The 21,455-nt window shown below is 36.3% G+C and overlaps 1 protein-coding gene across 1 annotated transcript in view; it reads right to left on the bottom strand.

The window, feature by feature from the left end:
* Window positions 1–21,455, bottom strand: part of KIF20B (kinesin family member 20B) — a 36,525-nt gene that overhangs the window by 7,259 nt on the left and 7,811 nt on the right. Inside the window, 17 exon segments of the mRNA XM_010015252.1 lie at window positions 778–936; window positions 1,528–1,704; window positions 2,650–2,805; window positions 4,187–4,338; window positions 5,144–5,201; window positions 5,608–5,730; window positions 6,658–6,796; window positions 8,045–9,242; window positions 13,056–13,302; window positions 14,911–15,030; window positions 15,214–15,275; window positions 15,848–16,115; window positions 17,129–17,279; window positions 17,892–18,031; window positions 18,764–18,994; window positions 19,799–19,961; window positions 21,193–21,339. Of these exon segments, the coding sequence (XP_010013554.1) occupies window positions 778–936; window positions 1,528–1,704; window positions 2,650–2,805; window positions 4,187–4,338; window positions 5,144–5,201; window positions 5,608–5,730; window positions 6,658–6,796; window positions 8,045–9,242; window positions 13,056–13,302; window positions 14,911–15,030; window positions 15,214–15,275; window positions 15,848–16,115; window positions 17,129–17,279; window positions 17,892–18,031; window positions 18,764–18,994; window positions 19,799–19,961; window positions 21,193–21,339 (3,691 nt within the window).

Below are 21,455 nucleotides of genomic sequence, written 5' to 3'. Positions count from 1 at the left end.
TTATTTGGCAGTAGACAGGAAAGAGATGAAGATGCATTTTGTCATTCAGTCCAGTTCTGTAGCAAGAGGAGAAATGCATGTTCTAGCAGCCAGGGGAGGGACTGCTAGGAAATCCATGTTCAGCCCTGTTCCTTATTAATTAGCAATAGAGCCACACAGCATTCATTTAGTTTAGCAGAACTATATCATTAAACACTGTTCATGTAACAAATAACGGTTCAGTCAAAATTGGAAGTCTCAGTACAGTTGCAAGCCTTTCAATTTTTCTTCAGGAAATAAGCAAAGTTGATATTTTCTTTGTGTAAACTTCAAATATTGTTTTGGTTTTTAGTGAGATGCAAGATACTGTTTTATTCTTGTGAACCCCCATATGGGGTGGCAGCTCCAATTACAGAATCATCTCTATCACCATACTATAGGCAATATCACAAGAGTTTTGAGCTGAAATTCCCTAACATAATAACCAAACTGAAGTGGCACTACAATGTCTTAAAGTCTCTAGAATCTGGAGTAGTTAACTAGTTTTTTCCTCAGGCATGTCAGTTCTATAATGTATAGAGATGGTATTCTATTAACTAAAGTACCTTTTTTCTGATAGCAAAAGTGGGAGAGAGAAAGTATGAACAAGAACTCAGAACCAAAGATACAGTTAAAGTACAAAGAACTATGAACAGTAAGTTTTGGTAGATTCCCAGTGTTGCTGAAACACATACTGAGAAAACAACAGAAGTTATTAAAACCTTACAATTAGTACATACTTTCCATAACAAGCCATACCTCTTTGTTTACAGACTGATCTATTTCATCTTGTCCTTCTTCAGGCAAAGGTACTTTTGCCAAAGACTGAAGACTTTCATGGTTTATCTGTTGTTTCAGCTCCTTTATAAAGTCATCTTTCTCAGCCAGCTGTTTTCTTAGTTCTTCTATATCAGTTTCCTTATTCTAAAAACCATAGCAAAAATTGCCACAAATGGCAGGATTAGCAAAACAAAATAATATATAGACAAGCATCATTAAAATTACTTGGAAGCAACAGTTTCAGAATTGCAGGCTAAAACAGTCAGCTATCCAACAAAAAGCCAGTAATTTCATGTATGAACGCTCACTATTTAAAGTGAGGAAACGTCATGTAACAGCCTGGGAAGATGAAATACAAATTTTTATTTTTACTCTACTTATGTGGAGCTATAAATAGTTCACCTCCCATTTGTTCATGAAGTCTATGGGGCTGTAAAAAAAGCAGCAGCTGTGATAATTGTTTCAGATCTCCAGCCCAGCTATGCAACCAAAGGACCAAATAGACTTGAGTGTTTAAACAAACTGCTAAATGTTTTGAAACTTCTGTTACTGTTACAAATTCAGTTTCAAACATAAATAAAGCTTCTATTTTTAATGAACTGCTAATGGTTTCAATATGACAGTAAGAACAAAAAATAGAGCCAAAATGCAAAAAGTACCGTGTTTTGCAGAATTAATGAATAACAAACAAAGAAAAAAAAAATCCTACAAGAACAAGAGAGAGAGAACCTTTCCCAAATCCTTTAGTGCAGCCTGTTTCAGTTCTGCTATTTCCTTATCTTTTTGTGTGGTGTTAGAAGCCAAAGTCTTGAGCTGTACTTCCAAAGCTTCTACTAATTTATCTCTTTCTTCACGCCACTTTTGAAGATTGTTGTCCTTTTCTACCAGCTCTGCAGCAAGTCTTTCCTAAATAGGAAAAAATAGATTAGAATTGAACTCTAGTTCTACATACTATCTGAACTGTTCTGATAGTTTGGTTTCACACAGTACTATTTTATGGCCTTAGTAAATTTGAAAGCCTATGTAGATCTTACAAAGCTCACATAGAACTAGTTTCACAACAAATATGCAAAAGCAAACTATGCTTCAATTAAAAAATCTGAATCTATATTTATATTCTGTTAGTAATAAAATCAGAGAGAGCAAGTCTCAGGCAAGCAAAGTCACAGATAATGTTAAAGTAATATCAAGCTCCTAATATCCTCCTGTACTGATTGCAGGTCCAGAAAGTCATTGCTAACTATATCTGGATGCAAATACAATGTTAGATTGGTCAGATTCATATAATAATGTTATAGGTTTAAGAAAAACAACCTTGACAGTCTTGTGAACAGACAAGGTATTTACCTTGTTATTAACTATCAATCACTCTACATTGAAAGTGATACGGGAGCAAAACCACTAGCATTTTAACCAAGTATTTTTACTCTATATCTGGAAAGAAGATTTTTTTGTCAACTTCCACTTTTAGGAAAAAGCCAAACAATCTGTTTTTTAAAGTATGTTTTCTTAGCTTCAATTAAGTAGCAATTCATTTAAGTGGAAGTTACTGATAGGTGTTTTACCCACAAAACGAAGTTTGAAGAATTCAGTGAGGTGGTGATAGGGTAGAAAGAACAGGCACATTAACTTCCATTACATACTAAGCTTTTTTATTTGGTGGCCCCTCCTGTTCTTCCCTTTTCATGATATGATCTCATCTAGGCTTTGCCATGTGATAAAGTGAGGGGATTTTGATAAAGGCCAGCTACCCTCAAGCACCCACACTGTTAACACTTGACAAGAGATTTGCTCTGTACTAAAGACTTACACTAGAGAACTCAGTCATCACTAAGACTTCCAGTCACTTACAATTTCTGCTTGTTGCTTTACATGGTGTTCTCTTTCTTCCTCAAATTTTCTCATTTCTCTGTTGTGAAGGATCTCAGCATCTTTTACTTGATGTATAAGTGTCATTTTTTCCTCCAGCCACTTCTTTCTATCAGTTTGATACTTTGCCTCATTTTCCTATTTTAATTAAACCAGAAATAAAACCATACATAGAGATTAAGGGTGGAGGGGAAGTATGTTTCAGAATCCAGATTACGATTAAATGGATTTGTTTCAAAAACACAAAAATACTAACACAGTTTTATTCCAGCATTTTCCCAAGTATTACATTCTCATGTTCCTCTGTATTAGAAAAAAAATGAACAATTTTCAGCACATTTTATTCAGACTGACACATCTTCAGGGAAAAGAATTTTCTTTCCCCATCTAAAAACGTGCTGAGTGAGCACACTATAAAAGTTACACCAAAAGTAAAGAGACCCTTTTAACTTACAAATTCCCAATCTTTTATGCTGCCTTGAAGGACGTGTTAGAAAACTTACTTCTACTTCAAGACTGAAAGGCAAAGAATGCAGCACAGTTTGAATGGTAGGCAGAGACAGGGCATACCAAAGCATGTCACTTCAAATCACAGCAACTTTGCCTCCTTTCCAATCACAATCAAAGCTCTTGTCAGACATTCACCCATATAAAACAGAAGGCACCAGAAATGCTGATGTGGGGGCAGGGAGGAAAATCTCCTCTATAATTCAGTGAGAAGTAAGGATGAATCCTCAGCCTAATAAGAAGGGCTTACAGGTCATATAGCAAATGCAAGATCTTGAAAGCGTTTAATTTAGTTGTCGAAGCAACTGACAGGAAAGAAGTTAGTAATAGCTATCAGAAGTTAGATTAGCTAAGACAACTGTAAGAGAAGCCTAGCTATGTAAGCACATCTATGGTAGCATAATATAGGGAAGGGTGCGGTTCATTATGGGGCAGTGATGCCATATGTGACGAAGATATTGCATCCAGACTGTGCTGCACTGGTGCACCAGCAGCTTTTAGAGGAGCTTTCCTTTACTAGTGTAACAACTTGCCATATAATGCCCTAGCTCTTGAAGATAGTAACACACACAAAAAAGTAGATTCCTAAACAGAAGTTACGACTTTAAAACTAAGTATGAATTACGTGACCATATTTTACCTTCAGTTCTTTTTGCAGCTTTATTATTTCCTCATTTTCACTTCTGTTTTTCTCATTTTTCCTCATCTTTTGCTGCCAGTCACTATCGCTCTGGTTATTCAGCTCTCTATATTTCTGCTTCCATACTTCCAGTTCTAGTCAGTACACAAAATGGGGTTACATAATATATAGTTTCAAGTGCATATTTGAGCACATTCACATCCTTATACTAACGTTACTTGGATTTATCAGCTATGACCACAAACGGACAACAGAGCCTTTAGCTGTTAGAAGTTTGCTATGTACTACATAAAATGTATGCCTAACTATCAGTCAACAAATAAAACCAGAAATTTAAAGCAGCTAATCACAGTAGATCCAATACAATTTTGCCTCCCTATTCCCTTTCCATAGGTTACCCAAAACTAATCTGTTGGTCTCTTCTAGTTTGGCTTCAATCACTTCTTCTTGTTCAATCTGTGTCTGTTCTTGTTCTTCTAATGTCATCCGCATATCTTCAATTATTTTTTCCTTTGCACACAGATCTGAAGATTTGAAAAGATATTTACAGATGAGCCCTATCATGGCTTAATCTAGTTCAGGTCAGCTGTCCTGGCTGTGCTCCCTCCCAGCTTCTTGTGCTCCTCCTCACTGAGCATGGGAAAGCACTAAACACACCAATGTTTTAGTCGTCGTTTTCAACATTAATCTCACACTAAGCCAAAATACAGCACTGTACCAGCTACTAGGAAGAAACTTAATTCTACCCCAGCAGGACAAGCCCTCTCCTTGTTCCCACCATTCTCGTCCAAAGGGCCTTCGTTACAAGCCATTTCCCCATTCCCCAAGTTCAAAAGTTCTGTTAGAAAGAAATAGTGCGACTTTACTGAACTACTGGAATCCAAAATTCTTAAATGATTCTCATGAGCATTTCAGTTTAACATCAGACCGTGGCTTGTATTATATGTAAAACTAATCATTGTTCAAATGCTGTATGTTTGTCAAACCTGCAGAAAACATTAGTGTGCTAGTTTGTGTGTCAGTATTTGAATTTGCTAAAATGACTAATAAATACCGATATTTAATAAGCTGACACTGATATCAGCAAATCCACATTTTCTCTAGGCTTATATGTTTCTTATTCTGAGACTGTTTGTTTTCAAATGTACCTGCAAATAATCATTCAATAAAATTCAGTTCCTGACTATCACTTTAATACCCTGATTGGAGTTTCTAAGTATTTTAATTATAAATATACAAAACTGTCCCAAATTCATTAACAATATGACAAATCATTGCGTTGCCATTCCACACCAAGGAGAGCAAGTAACAAAAACTGATTTTTCTGACCTTTACATGTTTTCTCATACTCTTTGGAGATTTCTTCCAGCTTCTCATTATTCAACTGCTCCTAAAGCATTTAAGAAAAATAGTCCAGCATAATTTTTTTATGTAGTGTTAAGGAGCATTCAAGTTGATTAAAAAACAAAAAAGTTCAGAGGAAGACATTACTACTAATATATCTATGTGTCACTAATCAGAATATCTGCAAGTATTAAGTGTGTATTCGTTAGGCAGATTATTTAAAAACAATTTGACAGTGTCATGCAGTGAGAAATTCTTTAAACATCTTTTATTCACCTATTGAAATTAATTTCAACTGGCTACTCTCATATTTACCCCTCTTTCTGTAAGCTTTCTCTTGTTGCTTGCCCCATTAATGGATTCATTAAAAAAATAGAGAGCAAGTAAAATAAAAAACAAAAAAAAAAAAAAAACCCACCACCACCAAAAACACAACACAAAACTCCAACCTTTTTAAGTTGCAGAACTGTGCGCTGTTTGCTCTCTAATTCTTCAGTAAGCTGGTTTTTAATTCTCTGAAGTTCATTAACTTTGTTCCTCAGTGATTTCTCCTCAGATCGCATTGTACCCACCTGTAACAGTGCACAAAGACATCAAGTAAAGCTAGCATTTTGTATAAGCTTTTACAACCAATTAGTTATCTAAATAACTAATTACTTTAATTAAGAGTTAAATATCCGTAAACAGCTAAGTTTCAGGGGCAGGGGGTTAAAAACCAAACCAAAAAAACGAAAACAAAACAAAACCCACAAATGTAAAACCCACAAAAAAGACCCACCAGGAAATAATCTAATCAAGCTATAAGTTTCTTGCTATTTCTCAAACAAGGGATTATACATGGAATGTTGAATAGGAAAAGGTCCTCAAATGATAGGCTGCTGGGGAAGACATTAATACCTTAAGTCTTATTTTTCAAGCCAAACTCTTGCAATTGCCTTTTGGATTTTAAGTTCTTGCAATATCCCATGAAGTTCTAAGAAATCCTGCTGCTTGATAACCAAATACTAGCAATTAACATTAAAGTGATTCCATGTTTTCATTTCTTCCCCGCACCTTAATAGGAAACATAACTCAAATTTTTAAAAGTTTTCTTTTCCGAATAACCCATCTCCTCCCAGATATCAGTGTTTTCCACCCAAAATACGAGTCTTTGAAGTCAGCACAAATAACATAAGGCTACTGTTTTCATAAAGATCATAAACTCCTTCGCCATAACCAGATCAGCCGTAGGTTTTACAAACCTTTTCAAATACATTAATAAAATTTACATCCCCCCTTCAATATTTGTATTAATCTGTGCTTTGACATCTGGTATTATCTTTAGCCTACAACTTTAATGGCAATTTAACTTAAGATTCACTGTTATGCTAAATGCATCACTTGAAACAGCTTTATTATCATTCACTTAACATTCGTAGCTTGAAACTTGTGAACACAGGTTTTAATAACAGAACCACAAAAAAACTTGCAGAAGAAACATTTGGCCTCTAGTTACCAACCTCTTCTTGTACTTGCTGAATTTGTTTCTTGGCATCAGAAAATTTCTCTTTCAAATCTGTATATTTTTCCTTTTCCCTCTGTAAGTCTTCCTTCAAACTCTGTACAAGGGCGGAACTCTCAGAAAGATCTTTATGTAGCCTTGCGTTCAAAATTGAGAGAAATAAATGACATTAGTGTTACATATCTCAGAAAAACAGCTTTTCCACATTAACTCAGGCTCTTTGTGTTTTTATTCATTAAAAGAATCTTAGATTTATCAGATCGATGACAAGCCTTACAACTTTACTTCTGGATTTCAGCTGCTTCTTATATGACCCTGAAGTAACAAACTGATCAGATTTACTTCCGAACACTGCAATCTATTTTTAAGAGGAGTAGACCAACCATTTTCTCATTAGGCATCTTTACAAAGTAAGAAAAGGAACAAGGTAAGTTTAAATTTGATATCTACATCCCAGACCTTGTAAGGATCAAATATGTAAAAATAAGAAAATAGAAAAAACACTAACATTGCAACAAGTACTGCTGTTACAAGTGCTACAAAGTAATTAAGAAGTTTGATGAGTTTATTTTTAAATTATCATAGTTATTTTTTAAAGTTTACAGTAAGACATCTTGGATTTTTACTTTAAAACTTGTAGAAGTTTTTTTTGGATTCTATAACTGACGATACAAAACAAGGCCTCACATCAGGAGGAACACCTTTCAAGGTGGGGGATCCCCAGACCTTCATGTTAAGTTGTGCTTCAGAGTATGTGTAGGTACCTACAAATATGGCACTAAAGAACCCCTAGTAAGGAGAAGACCTACATAGCATCATTTTTATGTCTTGCGATTTCCTTACCTTATAGCAAATACAGTCTGTCAGATACATTTAGTATCTTATTTCTTAAAGTTCTTATAGTAGACTCTGTTCACCTAGAATAGCTATAATCAAAACCAGCTGTTTACTCCCTAAGTTCTCTTTTTTTTTTCCTTTCTTTTTTTCCTTAACATTCAGTCCTTTCCAAAGAAAACACTACCTGCTTTTATACAAGTTACAGGATATAACATTAAACTGTATGTTACTTCCTCCAGAAAGGGTATGCAACATAAAAGTATTAGAGATCCTCAAATAATTATTTCGTTGCATGCTCCTGTTTCCCCCTATAGTAGTTCTACAGTATTTAGATCTGGATTTATGAAAGAATATAGAAACAGGTGAGGAAAACAGTCAGCAGAACATGCAACTGTAAAATTCAAGTAGTGTTTTAAAACTTCTTAAACAAGCAGTTTGGTTAATAAAGTTGATAAATACGAAAATGTGATGTCTAAATAAACTGTTGTTCACAAAAGGTAGTTTTGAGTCCATTCTCAAAGGTCTAGAAGTTCTCATTATTTACTTACAATTCTATAGATCGTATTTGTTCATCCTCATTTTTCTCTTTCTCCTGAAGACAGTGTTTCACGTTCTCCAAACTGTTCATCAACTGCACAATTTCCTCCTTCAGACTTGCTTCTTTATCATTTAGTTCTTTAATTTTTTGGTCTGAATTAGCACATTTCTCTTGCAGAACTGCTGTATTAGTTTCTAGATTTAAAATAATAGATTCTTTTTCTTTGAGTACTACTTCTAACTTTTCTATGCTGTCATCTTTAGCTCTGAAAGCCTCCAATAGGCATTCAAGCTCTCTTATTTTTCCTTTGTAGGTGGTAACTTCCTCCTCAAACTGTGCAATTACTCTGTGATCTTCTGCAGCCTGTTTTTCAAAATCCTCTGTTTTCTTCTGGATTTGTTCTTGTAACTGACTCATAAGTTCTTTTTCCTTTGAGGACTGATGATCTTGATTTGCAATTTCATTTAATTTTATTTTCAGTTGATTATTACAATTCTCAGAGTCATCAAGTCCTTTCTTTAAGTCTTCAACTTGTTGAAGTAGTTCTTGAATCCGCTGACTTTTTTGTGAAGAAACCTTTATAATATTCTTGCATTCTTCCCAAATGCTTTCAACACTGCTGTGAAAGGAGCCCTCCCATCTCTGATCTTCTGAAGAAGCAGTTTGGGACTGCATGTATACAGAACTCACTTGAGCTCTCTCTGGTTTGCCTTTTTGAGAGTCTAAGGAAGCTATTAGATTAACAAAATCAATATCCATAGCATAAGACTCAGTTAGCGACTGACATTTATACAACTCATCTACTTTGGTCAGCATTGCTTTAATTTGTGACACTTTATCAATTATATTTTGTTTTGCTGCTTCTACTTCATTATTTAGCTGAACAATCTTTTCTTCTTGTTCTCTATTTATAGTTTTCTGTTTATCCAATTCGGAAGCAATCTCCTGATAATCAGCTCGACACTGCTGAAGTTCTTCACCTAAGCCAGAAGCCCTTTCTTCAGAAGCAGAGAGCTTGAGGTGCAAGTTTGTTATCTGCTCGCTAAACTCTTTTTTGTTTTCTTCAAGTGCAGCTAGCTGACCTTCCAAGGTTTCAGTTCTTTCCCTCAGTGCTAGTATTTCTGCAAAGTTCTCAGAAGCATTTGTTTTCAGACATTCAGTTCTCTTTTGCTCCAAAGAGTCATGTTCCCAACTCTCTTTTGTATCTCCTAAACAAAAACAACAACATAACAGCTCAGGTTGGTTAAAACAGATAGTACAAGTCAAGTCACTAGCAGCACCAGATAGTAATTACTATGTGGAAAGCAGTCACCATCTGAAAGCCACACCCTCACATAATGGTTAGGGTTGGAAAGGACCATAAAATCATCCAGTTCCAACCCCCCTGCCATGGGCAGGGATGCCTCACACCCTAGACCATGTCACCCAAGACTCTGTTCAACCTGGCTTTGAACACTGTCAGGGATGGAGAATTTACCTATATCAGACATTTTGGAGTCTTGAAGTAGTTAAGGCCCTCTGAATAGCTTAACATGCAATAGGTGCCTGTTAGGCTTCTAGGAACAATTTGCAGCAGGAGGTGCTCAGAAGTCTTAAAGATCACTTTTCCATGGCTCTATTACAGTCTTCTGCTCTGCAGCACTAGTAGAAAGGTCTTTCCAGTTTTACTAGTACATACTGATACCTGTGAGCTAGATATCATCCACTTATATTTAGTTTCCACCTTCACCAGTTCAACAATCCATTAAATACAACCAGCAATCACTCATTCCATGTTTAGAAGAGCAATGTCATGTACATTTCTGAGACGTTTCATTCATACTTGCCATCCCCTTAACTTTAAAAGTTAAGCTAAAAATCCAGCACAAGTTTTTCTTGCTTAGTGTTGGGACCTTCCTCTCTTTTCAATTGGTTTCTAAACTAGATACAAGAATAACTATTTATGCACACACCTAATGTGTTGCACATAAAGTTCTCCCAGAAAGATGGGTGAAAATTCCACCCCAATCCCAAGTTTTCATAAATATTTTATTAGCTGGAGACTGGTTTTCCCCCTAAGTAATGAGCAATTCTAACTAAGATAACACACATTTCACCACCTTCAAAATTGACTCCAGCTATATTTCATACAAGCATTTTAGGATCCAGCAGTGTCCAATTAGTAGCATACATTCTATGTTTTAGTATCAAAATCAAGCCTGACTGGGAGATACTATGGATTCTTGCAAGTACTGCAACTACAGTAAGGTGGAATTTGGCTGTCATCTCACTTTGGAAGCATTAAGCTCATGGGCACCGCATGGAAATATCTTCCAAAGAGATCCAACAAGTTTCATAGAGTCACTAACAGAAAGCCATACTGAAGCATTAGCAATAGCGTCCTCCATCTGAAATGAGGTTCTGGGTTTGTTTTTTTTTTTTTTTTTTTATTTTTAGAGTGATCAAATTCCAAAGGATGTTTTTCCTTACAGCTTTTCTATACTTTTTTTTTTCCTGTTCTTGTTAGACATATAGCAAGTGCTCCTGCTAGGTCAGACACAAAAGCAGCTTTACTATGGCTTTAAAGCCATGCTTTTGAATCCTACAAGATGAAAAAATCTGGGTAGGAGGATGGTTTTCTCCCTATCCAAATGCTACATATTTTCACACCGGACATGAGTTTTGCATAGTTCACTATAAGGGAGAGGTGCTGAGGTGCCTTAAGACATATTTTGTAATCTAAGGTGCCAAGATGAAAAAAGTAGCAGATCATAGCCCAACACCTATAGTGAGTGAGTGGGGCATGATCATTCACAATAGGATTTAGAGGCAATTTAGATGGTACTGACAATCACAAACACACAGCAAAGTAAAATACTAATGCAAGAAGATATGATATTTAGTCCAGAAGCTTTTTATGTAGGAAGTACTTAGAAATAAAAAGGCCCATCCCAAAATACAGAAGGCAAGTTCTAAAGAAGAGTACACAAACAAAGTCCACAACAAAATAACTTATCTTCTCCCAGAATAAACTTTGGTCTTAGGCCATTAGCATATCCAAATACTATGAGAAAACAGTCACAGTGTAGCTGCAAATTATTCTCTTGTACATATAACAAGATTGGTTAAACACAAGCATATATTAATAAATGTCATCATTATGGAGCATCAAACAACCCAGTTTTAAAATCAGATGCTTCCTATTCAACACCCACAAAAACCCCTCCATATTTAACATGTCTGAATAGCATGTTCTTCCCAACAGAAAAATCTCAGTGCATATATTAATTGGCACTGATATCCAATTTCTTGTTTGAGAAGAGCTATTACTTCCCTATTTTTTATTTGTTTAGATAAGCTTCAGTCATGAGATAACAAACCTACTACTACCTAGTATATCAATCAGTCCACATCAGCTTCATTTCCCACCCCCTTTCTGTAACACCTATATAGGTGGCACCATCAAATGGCCATCAATACTATGATCCAATATTCATCCTAATCAAAGATAGCAATCAGATATGCATCTGGTACAGAGACTGAAGATTTTTGTGTCTTTTGAGGACTGTCTTATTTGAAGTTGTACAAACATCAGAGATGCTCTACTGCATCACACACTATCAGTTGACATAGCCTAATATTTTACCTCCTTTTTCTACTGTTGGTAGGTCCAGTCACTTCCTACAGACCTTCCCTGACACAGAACAATTGGGAGTGTTGGAAGAATATGGGACAATATATCCCTGCTTAACCTTTTCAGTGTCTGTGTGTGGACCTCTTGGCTGTTAGCTTGTCTAATCACTCCTGGAATCTGAGAATCATCTGCATCTCATACTTTCTAGGGCAGGAAACATTAGAAGTTCACTACTCACTGCATGAAATGCTTTTTTCCATAAACTTAAACTGATCTTCTACTCAACCTAGTGTTCCCTTGTTCTTTCACTGCAGAGTGTGATAAATGACAGTCCAGCTTTAAGTTTACTCACTATCTGTATCTACAGTTTTCTGTGAGCATGTGAATTTAACAAGTCTCTTTTTAAAATGTTTATCTCCTCTTTATGGAGATAAATGTTTTCTGCTTCCCATTTTTTTAAATGTTATTTCTATTTTTCTATCCCGGTCTCCCCTGGAACTTTCTTGCTTGCACCTGTTCTTCAAGAGGAAGGCAAGAAAGTAAGGGACATAAAGGGAAGACACTTCATTCTTCTTTTGTATGTGCTTTTCCATAGTTCTGAGAAACTGAAGCCCAGCTATGTTCTGAGGTCACATTAGAGACAGGCAGATCTTACATATACCATTTGTACAAGCCTGTCCCATAGCTCAAATCTCACTGATTAATAGACCTTACATACACCATTCGTACAAGCCTGTCCCATAGCTCAAATCTCACTGATTAATAGACCTTAATGAAATGGATAATGTAAGTGCAGTGTTCTTTTAAGTTTCACGCTTATCCTTGAAGGCCTTCAACTGCAGCTGGTTTATTCACCTCATTCTAAGAGAACAAGTAAGTTCACAGCTGAAGGAAGGAAAGCAAAAAGACTGAAGTGCAAATGTGAGAGATGCACAAAATATTCTATCTGTGGACTTGAAATAATTTTACTTCCATTCAAGTGGAAAATTTCTCTCCTTTGCCAGCACTGTCACTGTGACCAGAGCTGGTGTGTTCACAGCATGCCTTCAGAATGAAACATCAAGTTTAACAGCACATACCGTATGACCAAAAAAAGTCATTGATAGACCCTTTTGATGCTTGCTTAGAATATTTTAAAAAACTTGAGAGGGAGATGCTACTTTCCAGAAGTCCATCAACAGCAAGTTCTGTACAAAAACAGGTGCTAAGAAATTGCTTAAAAACTACAGCTGAGCGTGCAAGTACATAAACAGATGAGAAAAAGCGAAAGAGTCTAAAAACTAACTTTTATTTTAAGCATTTAGGAGTCAACAGTATAGGACCTGCTGCAAGACAGATGAAATTTATATAAGTTACTTCCATTTACAGTTTAACATAGTAGATTTTCTCTTCATAATGCAACGTTTACGTTTCACAACTTTTAGTTTCTCTTCTGGAATACTAATCAAGTTTTTTTGAGAGGCCCCATCTTGAGTGATGGTAGAAATTGTACCTTTCTTTGTAGGTGGCTCTTCTTCCACAGTAGGCCCATTTTCAAAGGAGCGTTTTCTTCCCACTTCTAATACAGTATCCTCACAATCCTTGAATTGGCTGCTTTCAATCACCTGATTAGAGGTTTTTTCTGCCATTCTTTTAAGGCTAGTTACAGTGTTGTCCTGTGTTGAAATAAAATCAATTACTTCTACATTTTACAAAGTGAGCACTTAAAAAGCTTAGTAATCTTATATAGCCAAATATTTTTACACAATTATCTAGCATGTTATGGGGTTGTGAAAGTTACAAATCAGCTACAGATCAGTTACTTAAATCAAAAGCAGGTACACCTTCAGATACAGTGCAAAGCATCGTGCTTATCTGAAGTACAGAAAGTATAGCAGGAAACTAAGAAACTACAAAATACAAGACTTGCACGTAAGAGGATTTTGTTCCCCACCTAAAGCAGTGTCCAGTGTCAAAAAGCTGAGGAAATTTCTGATTTGTACAAAGTAGTCAGCTCTGTAAGTTCGTCGCTTTCTTGTCATACTTAGTAGCTGGAAGTTTCAACAGCCTTCAGCAAAGCCACAGATTTTTTATTTTTTTTTTCTATCATGACAGATCTAATGCAACTTAAAAGACCAGTTAGACTGTATGTTTGATCAAGAACAAAGTTTCGCTTTCAAGATGACAAAAGGGACAAGCCATGTTGGTTGCCAAGGACCAATTATTCATCTTTATGTACTTCCAAAAAAAAAAAAAAAAAAAAAAATTCAGGCATGATGTCTGTGGTCATGTTTTAAGTTTTGTGACACAATTTCATAGAAACACTGGACAGATTTTGAGCCTTGCTCTGGGAAGGAGTGGTAATGCGAAGGAGTCATTAAAACTCTTACACTCTCAGAGCATTCACACTTTTGAAAAGCTAAGTTGCTGTGGGGCAGGAGAGGGAGTAGAAGATTAAGTATATCAAAGCAGTAAGCTTACAGTGGGAAAGAGAAATGGTTCAGAGTGCTGACTAAGTTTAATTTGACAGGTTCTCAGAACTACTTCAGGTTACTGGACAATCAGGCTCAAAAAAACCCCTTAAGTGCAGGTTTTGATGGCTTTTTTTAAACCGCTATACATTTAGCCAAGCTAGTCTTCTGTTATTCAGCAGGTGGTACTAGACTAGCCAGTTGCAAGTTTTATTAATCACATCAAAAGCAGAGATACCCTGGCCGACCGCTCCCAGTTCAGACTCTGCCCAATATATTCATATTACTGCTCTTCCTGTAAAAGTGTGTGTGCATGGTGGTGGTGGTGGTGGTGGTGGTAGTGGGAGAAACACACAGATTTTTCTTACCAGTTTATGCAATCACTATCCTTCTCACATTATTAGCTTTTTAACGTCAATGAAATTCGACTTTTCACTGCAGCAAAACCTCCTTTTCTTCCTCTTCCATTCAGGCAAAAGTAAAGACAGCAACATAATCCCTTTATTCCCACTGCTTAAATCCTCCCAGTTTGAGTTTTGATTTTCACCCCCTCCTACTTTCTTTAGGGTGGCTCTTCAAAGTCTCATCAACATTTGCCCAATGCCTCCAAGATCACTGCTTCTGAAAGTCCCATTTTTCCATATACACCCCCTCGCACATTTTGCTGTAACTTTATTTTCAATGTCAACTCACCTGCTACCATTCAAGCAAGTAGCAATTACTTACAGAAAAATTCACTTTTCTTAAGTAGTTAAGCCAATTATAATATATTTAGATCTTTGTATAAAGAAAATTGAGAAGCCCAAGACTTACATAGTCTTTTACGGTTTCCTCTAAAAGGGATATTAGGTCTTGTAGTCTCGTAATAACATCATCTTTTTGCTCCACAATGTCCATTAGTTCTTGAATCCTTTTATTCTGTGTATTCATTTTCTTGGAAACAAAAGAATAGTAGTTCAGTCAGTGTTAAATCATTGAACTACTTGGAAGCAATATCAGTTAAACTAAGTTGATGCAAAAAAATAAGCTAGAAGTATACATTAATAGAATTTTAAGCTACTGGAATTCTGTATTAAAGCACATCATTTTGCACAAGTTTTTCCTTAAGAAAGTTACCTCAGCTGCTTCTTTAAGCTGCTCAGATGACTCAGCTAATTTTATCATCTGTGTTTCGATGTCTGTAACAAGAAAAGACTGTATCAAATAAGCAGGCAATATGTAGTTTACTTATTAGTCTATTTTTCCAGGTCTTCTGGTACCTCAGTAGCTTTTGAATAGATTGATTTATTTCCATGTTGACATCTGCTTATAGGACACTTCAGAAGTTGCTAAGGTTTTAAAAAACCAGAGAATTGGGCCTTGCAACCCACACATACTTCATGTCAAGAGACTTCTGGTGAATTTGTATTATAAGGTATTGTTACTTTTTCCTCTATGAACGTTCCACAAGGTACCCAAAAACAATGAATCAGCAAAATGTAAAGTGCTGGGGCTACAGTATCATGAAATCAAGATTCAATTTTATATTTTACCCCACAATTCAGAAGTCTGCAACTGATAATTTTTAGTCTTAAAAATGGAATAACCGAGACCTGTGAAATTGCTCAACCTGAAAATACATAAAATAACTGGTTACCACCTTGATACATATGATTTGGTTCCAAAATCCTGCTCAACTGGATCATTATTTCTACTTAACAGTAGTCAGTCCTTTCTTTTTTCTGCCTTTCACATCACACACCCAGCTCACCTTTGCTTTTCTTTGCCAGCTCTTCTTCAGTTTTGTTTAGTTCCCTGGTTTTCCTTGTCAGCTCTTCTTGGGTCTTAGTTAGTTCAATGGTAGTTTTTCCCAGTTCTTTTTCAAGCCAAGCTATAGCTTTCTGTGGGTCCTCTAGGCACCCAATGTACCTATGTGCTTCTTCTGCTTGCTTTTTGATATCTGCAACATCATCCTGCAGAGAAGCAATAACGCCCTCAAGATCAATGTAGGTGCCTGGCACAATGCTATGTTCTTCATCCTGAAAGGTAATTTATACCCATTTAGAAACAGCAAATAATTACATGAGTCATTATTTCTACAGAAAAATTGAAAGATCATTATGAATTCAAACATGTAAGTACAGTCAATTCTGGCTTCAAAACCATCTTGTGGGTTCATGTGTTTTGATTGCCAGTTTCTGTTGACTTTTACACACAACTCTCCAGTATCAAGTCATAGCTACTTTAATTTTTTTTTTAAATATTTATTGACCCACCATCACATTTCCCTTTTACATCACCACAAAAAGCATCCCCTCCAAATTTAGTGTAAAAGCTAGCATTTTTTTTTTACCTGATGAGAACAGTTATAGAAGGAGTACATCTGAAATTTCCATGTGTCAGTAAAAGTTTGTGCTAACTTATCAAATTAAGCTGTGCTCAAACATTGACTTTATAAATCTTTCCTCTTTGCGGGGTTTTGTCTTTCGGTTTTGGTTTTTTCATGTAATTTGGATGTTTTTTGGTGGTGGTTATTGGTTTTGGGGTTTTTGGGTTTGTTGGGGTTTTTTTCCCCTCTTTGTGGGGGGGGTTACTTTGGGTTTTGGTTTGGTTTTTTTTTTTTTCTTTTTAAAGACCACAAAGGGTTCCAAACTCAAGAGCTACTCGCAAGTTGGAAATCTAGCTATCACTTCAGTGTCCGCTTCAAATGCTTTAAATAAGCACCTAAAGCTATAGATTTTATACCATAATTCCCCCCCCCCCCCCCAAACCACTATCTCCCCCCCCCCCCCCAATTTCTTCATATACAGTAACTTTTACTTTGTGTGGCAGGTATGCAGAAAACCCCAAAGATGCCTAAATGCATACCCACCCAAGGCTCAACAACTACTCCTATTAAATTGGATAAATATATCTTGCTGAGGATACAGTTAGACAACACACAATCTTTGAAACCTCCCTTCTAACCCCCGAGACATACCATGGCCATAATGGGTAGTTAGTAAGAGAGATGTTGGGGCTGGGGTTAGGGGGTGTGCAAAGGTAAAAGTACCAGAGGTCCAGCTTGCTCACTGCTAGGCCGATCTTTTAATTTACTTCCTTCATCTGTGTTTTTAATATAACCATTTACAAGTTCCTTGAAGATTTCCAGGCGTCTTTCAGAATTCTCTTCAAGTCGTTCTCGTTCCTGAGAAAGGCACTCTCTATAGCAGGAAAAATAAGTCAGATAAAAGCCAGCCAGGATGAGATGCTAAGAAGTTATTAGTACAGCTGCTTATAAACAGAGTTGTTTATTTTAGCACAATAGAACGATACACAAAATAGTACTGCTACACCAAAATACAAGTATATTTCCCATGCCACACACCCCTAAAGAATGAGGGGAGACAAATATATACAAAGATTATGGATAGCACTTAACTACAAACATTTTTAGTAAGCTTCTCAAGTCAAAATATGTCTGGAGTATCCCAAGACTGCAGTAACTAAAGAACATGCAAGTGTCCCTCTTTGTATAGACATTCTATCAACAAAAACTATCTCTTAGGGAAAGCTCTGAGGGAACTAACACCACTCACAGATTAGACACATTCACCCCTACCTATGTCCCCAAATCTAAGTCTCTTTTATACAGCATTTTTCCTGAACTCATACTCCAAACAGAAACCGATGTATTAACAGATGTATTAAGTCTATCAGAAGAGTGTGGGTGGTTTCTTTTGGCCCTGAGACAGGCTTACGAATTTTACCTTTTTTTTTAAAAAAAAAAAAAAAAAAAAAATCAGTAACTTCGAAACCACTTAAAGCCATCTTACTTGAAATCTCTTTCCCGTTTAGCAAAAAACTGCGTAAATTCTTGCGTCACTTCTTCACGAATTTTTAGTTCCAACAGTAACTTATTATTCTTTTCAGCAATAAGTTTCTTCTTCAAATCTTCTATGAGATTCAGCAGCGTCTAGAATTACCATTAGTATTAAGCTTTCAATAAAGAAAGTTTCCCCAGAAGAGACATTTTTTCCCCTTTCCTCAAACATTACAACACTTTTAACTGACAAAGTTCTTAACAGTTCTTTTACTAGCTCATTCATAAACCTGGAGGATTTATGAGTAGATTGCACCATTAGCAATTTAAAAGTTTGCACAGAATAGGCATCAGCAAATAACACTAAGTTTATTACAAGAATTCTTGAAGTTGTCTTAAAAATACAGGCTTAAGCACCACAGGATTTGGTTCTTGCTTTCCAGATGCTCATTTTGGAGCAATATTAATGAAAAGTCCACAAAAGTCTCAAGTCCCCTGTTCCCTCAACCCCTGTCTTCTCTAGACTTGACCAAAATTGCTGCTCCTTAAAGAACAGTTTTCAGAGTTTTCCTGTACATAGAACACAAAGGAACAGTCTTCTGTATTGCTAGAAAACAGGTAATACTACTTGCTGTGCATTGTCCATGGGTTACCAAAAGGAGAGAAAGACAAATCTGCAACTCTTACTTCTTGGTCTGTATAAAAAGTTTTCCCACAATAGGCACTAAGTCGTAAGTAATCCCACTTTTAGATCTTAACACCATATTTAGGTAGAATAATGGTGATCAGGAAAAAGAAAAAAGGTGAGAGATGAGGGAAATGAGAATACCACTTTGTTTCAGGACTCCATTCTACACTAATTCTTGAAGTAGCCCTAGCACATACCATATAATCTTCTTTTCCAATACAAACTTGATTTGCTTCATGTTTCTGCACTGCTTCTTCTCTTGACACATGCTGTTCCTCATCATCATCATCTTCAATCACATCTTCTAAGCTCCTGTCCCATAGGATAGTAGTTCTTTTCCTTGGGATTGGCATTTTTGTGTCAAGTAGCGATGACTTCTGGCCAAATGACTGAACTTGGGGAAGAACAGATCCATCCATAACAAAGACCTACCCAGAAAATAAAGAGCAAAGCCACCAGTATTTTTTAAACTTCTACTGGCACTTCCAAGAAACAGCTGTTGGCACTTCCCTGTAGTCTTCTGAGACTACTTCAGAGTCCCTACTTAGACCAGTTCCCAGCTAGGGTACCAAAGAGTCACTTTATAATCTAACCTTTCTTTTGATCCCAGGAACACCAAGTTTCACTAGCTGAACAACCTACAAGAGGATTACCACTTCACACATCAACATGTTTCTATTTTTCCTATACTTTGATTTTCTAGTTGCATTACATAAATGTCATCCTACAAATTCTACTTTTTAAATAGCTGTATCACCCCTACAGTCTCTGCTCCTTCTGCTGTTGTACTTAACCTGCTCAGATGAGCCCACATTCCAAAGGCGTGGACCTCCTCCAGCATCCCACTGAAGCCTCTATGGACATAAAGATGACCTTTCAAACTCTGGTGCTCAGCCTATTTTGTCAATATTTCAGGTGAGCAATATTCCAAATTAAAATGGCAGTAGTGCATGGTGAGCTAGAATTGCTCCTAGGTGAGGGCATGTCATGACCCCAGAAAAAGTTTACCTGAATCTCAGGGAATTTCTTCCAAATATAGCAAGTCTCTTGTTAGGCTGAACATTTTATGGTAATTACGGATTTTCAGCAAAGTATTAAAGCCTGACTAGGAGTAAATATGATTGCAACAAGACAAAAATCCAGTAACTAAGGTTATTCTTACAAGTGAGAACGCCTGCCCTTTAAATGCAAATCAGAAGTACTGATTACAAGATGAACTACAACACACTTACTTTTTGTGCAATGGCTGAGAACTTTAGCACATTAAGTGTTTCATCATACGCTGAGGCACATTGGCTTATGTTTACTATCATATATATCTTCCCCTTTCCACTGAAGAATCCTTGGAAATAGTGCGTTAGCTTACTTTCCCGAAAGGGTATGTGTTGCTGCAACCTTTAAAGACAAAAGAACAGATGACCAGAAGGTTAATAATTTCCAGTTAGTGTAAGAGCTACACAGTGCAACCCAAACACTTAAATATTTATAAAAGTAGTCTCTAGATCAATTAAAGTTGGTTTAGACTGGATATAGCTATTCGTGAAAAGATTGCATGGCTAATGTGAACTGCTGCTTCAGCCATTGTCTCGGATCAGCTACAGCAATACAATTGGTGGGAACACTTAAACCAAAAGCATGTTCAACACATAACCTAAGGTAGGTCTCATGGCGTCATGCTACATCAAGCTGTATCCCACCTCTTTTCCTTTCCACATTCATGGAAAGCACATATTTAGTTCTAGGCATGCAGTATCCAACACTACCAGAGACCTCTCACTCAGTATCCTCCCTCTGAAAATGGACAATTGGAAGAGAACAAGTATACATCAAACAGATGGAGATACTTTTCAGAACTTTTCCGAATCCCCCAGCAGTTTAGCATTTCCAAATGGTAAGAATTTTTATGAGAATTCCTAAAACATGACTAAAGACACACTTCCCACTGAAAAGGTTGCCTGTATTTTGGACATATGACAGCTATTCAGTTATATGAATAGTACTGTAAAACTCAAGATAGTGACACTCCTGCCAGAATGCATATACAGCTCATAAGTAGCTTTACTGGAGGACTGAGAGAAGAATCCTTTTAAGAAAGTTCCTGCTTCCAATCCAACTTGCAAGGGGCATGTATTAACAATTTAAGAGATCATGCTTTAGAATATTTCTTCTATATTGTTAAAATTCAAAGTTAACATCAGAAAACCATATTCTGAATACATTAACAGCTTCTAGGCAGCTGCCGGTAGAAGTACATAGAAAATTGAGTTAGCTGAAAGGAGTAATAAAAGGCTGAAAATTTTACTCTTACTATAACAGAAGATTAAAAAGCTCTTTTCCAAGATAAGAGTAAGTTGATAAGCCAAGCTCAGAAGCAAGTTATATGATAAAATCCATGATAGCATGTCTAAAGGATGTCAGAGTTTGAATGATATAAGGAGCAAAACAAGGCAATTTTAACAATAACTTTGCTAGATCAACATGACTTTACACTATAGACTTTTCAAGTCTATATATCTATTCTACCAAAACCTTAGTGTGAGTACTGTCAATTTTAAATAATAGCTTTTAAATGTTGTAGGCAATATTTAAAATCCACAACTAATTTGGAATTCATAAAAGGACTTACTTTGACTGTTGACAGTTCTTGAGTGCATTAATACACTTGCCTAGAATCAGGAGAGAGGTGTTTATATTTCCACTCTCTTTCAATCTATCACCTTCATTACGGGTCTTGGTACATCTTTCTGAGCCAGCAAGATCACACAATGACAATCTGAAAGCAGATAAAGAAATTCACTTTATTTACCTTTGAACATGCACAAATTATTCACTTTTAAAAACACTTTTCTTAAAGGAAGAATTTCTTGCTGCTTCTCCAAACAAGTTTCA

This window comes from Nestor notabilis, unplaced genomic scaffold (assembly GCF_000696875.1).
Source record: "Nestor notabilis isolate BGI_N333 unplaced genomic scaffold, ASM69687v1 scaffold17075, whole genome shotgun sequence".
Taxonomy (NCBI): Eukaryota; Metazoa; Chordata; class Aves; order Psittaciformes; family Psittacidae; genus Nestor; species Nestor notabilis.
This window is presented reverse-complemented; position numbering and strand designations above follow the sequence as displayed.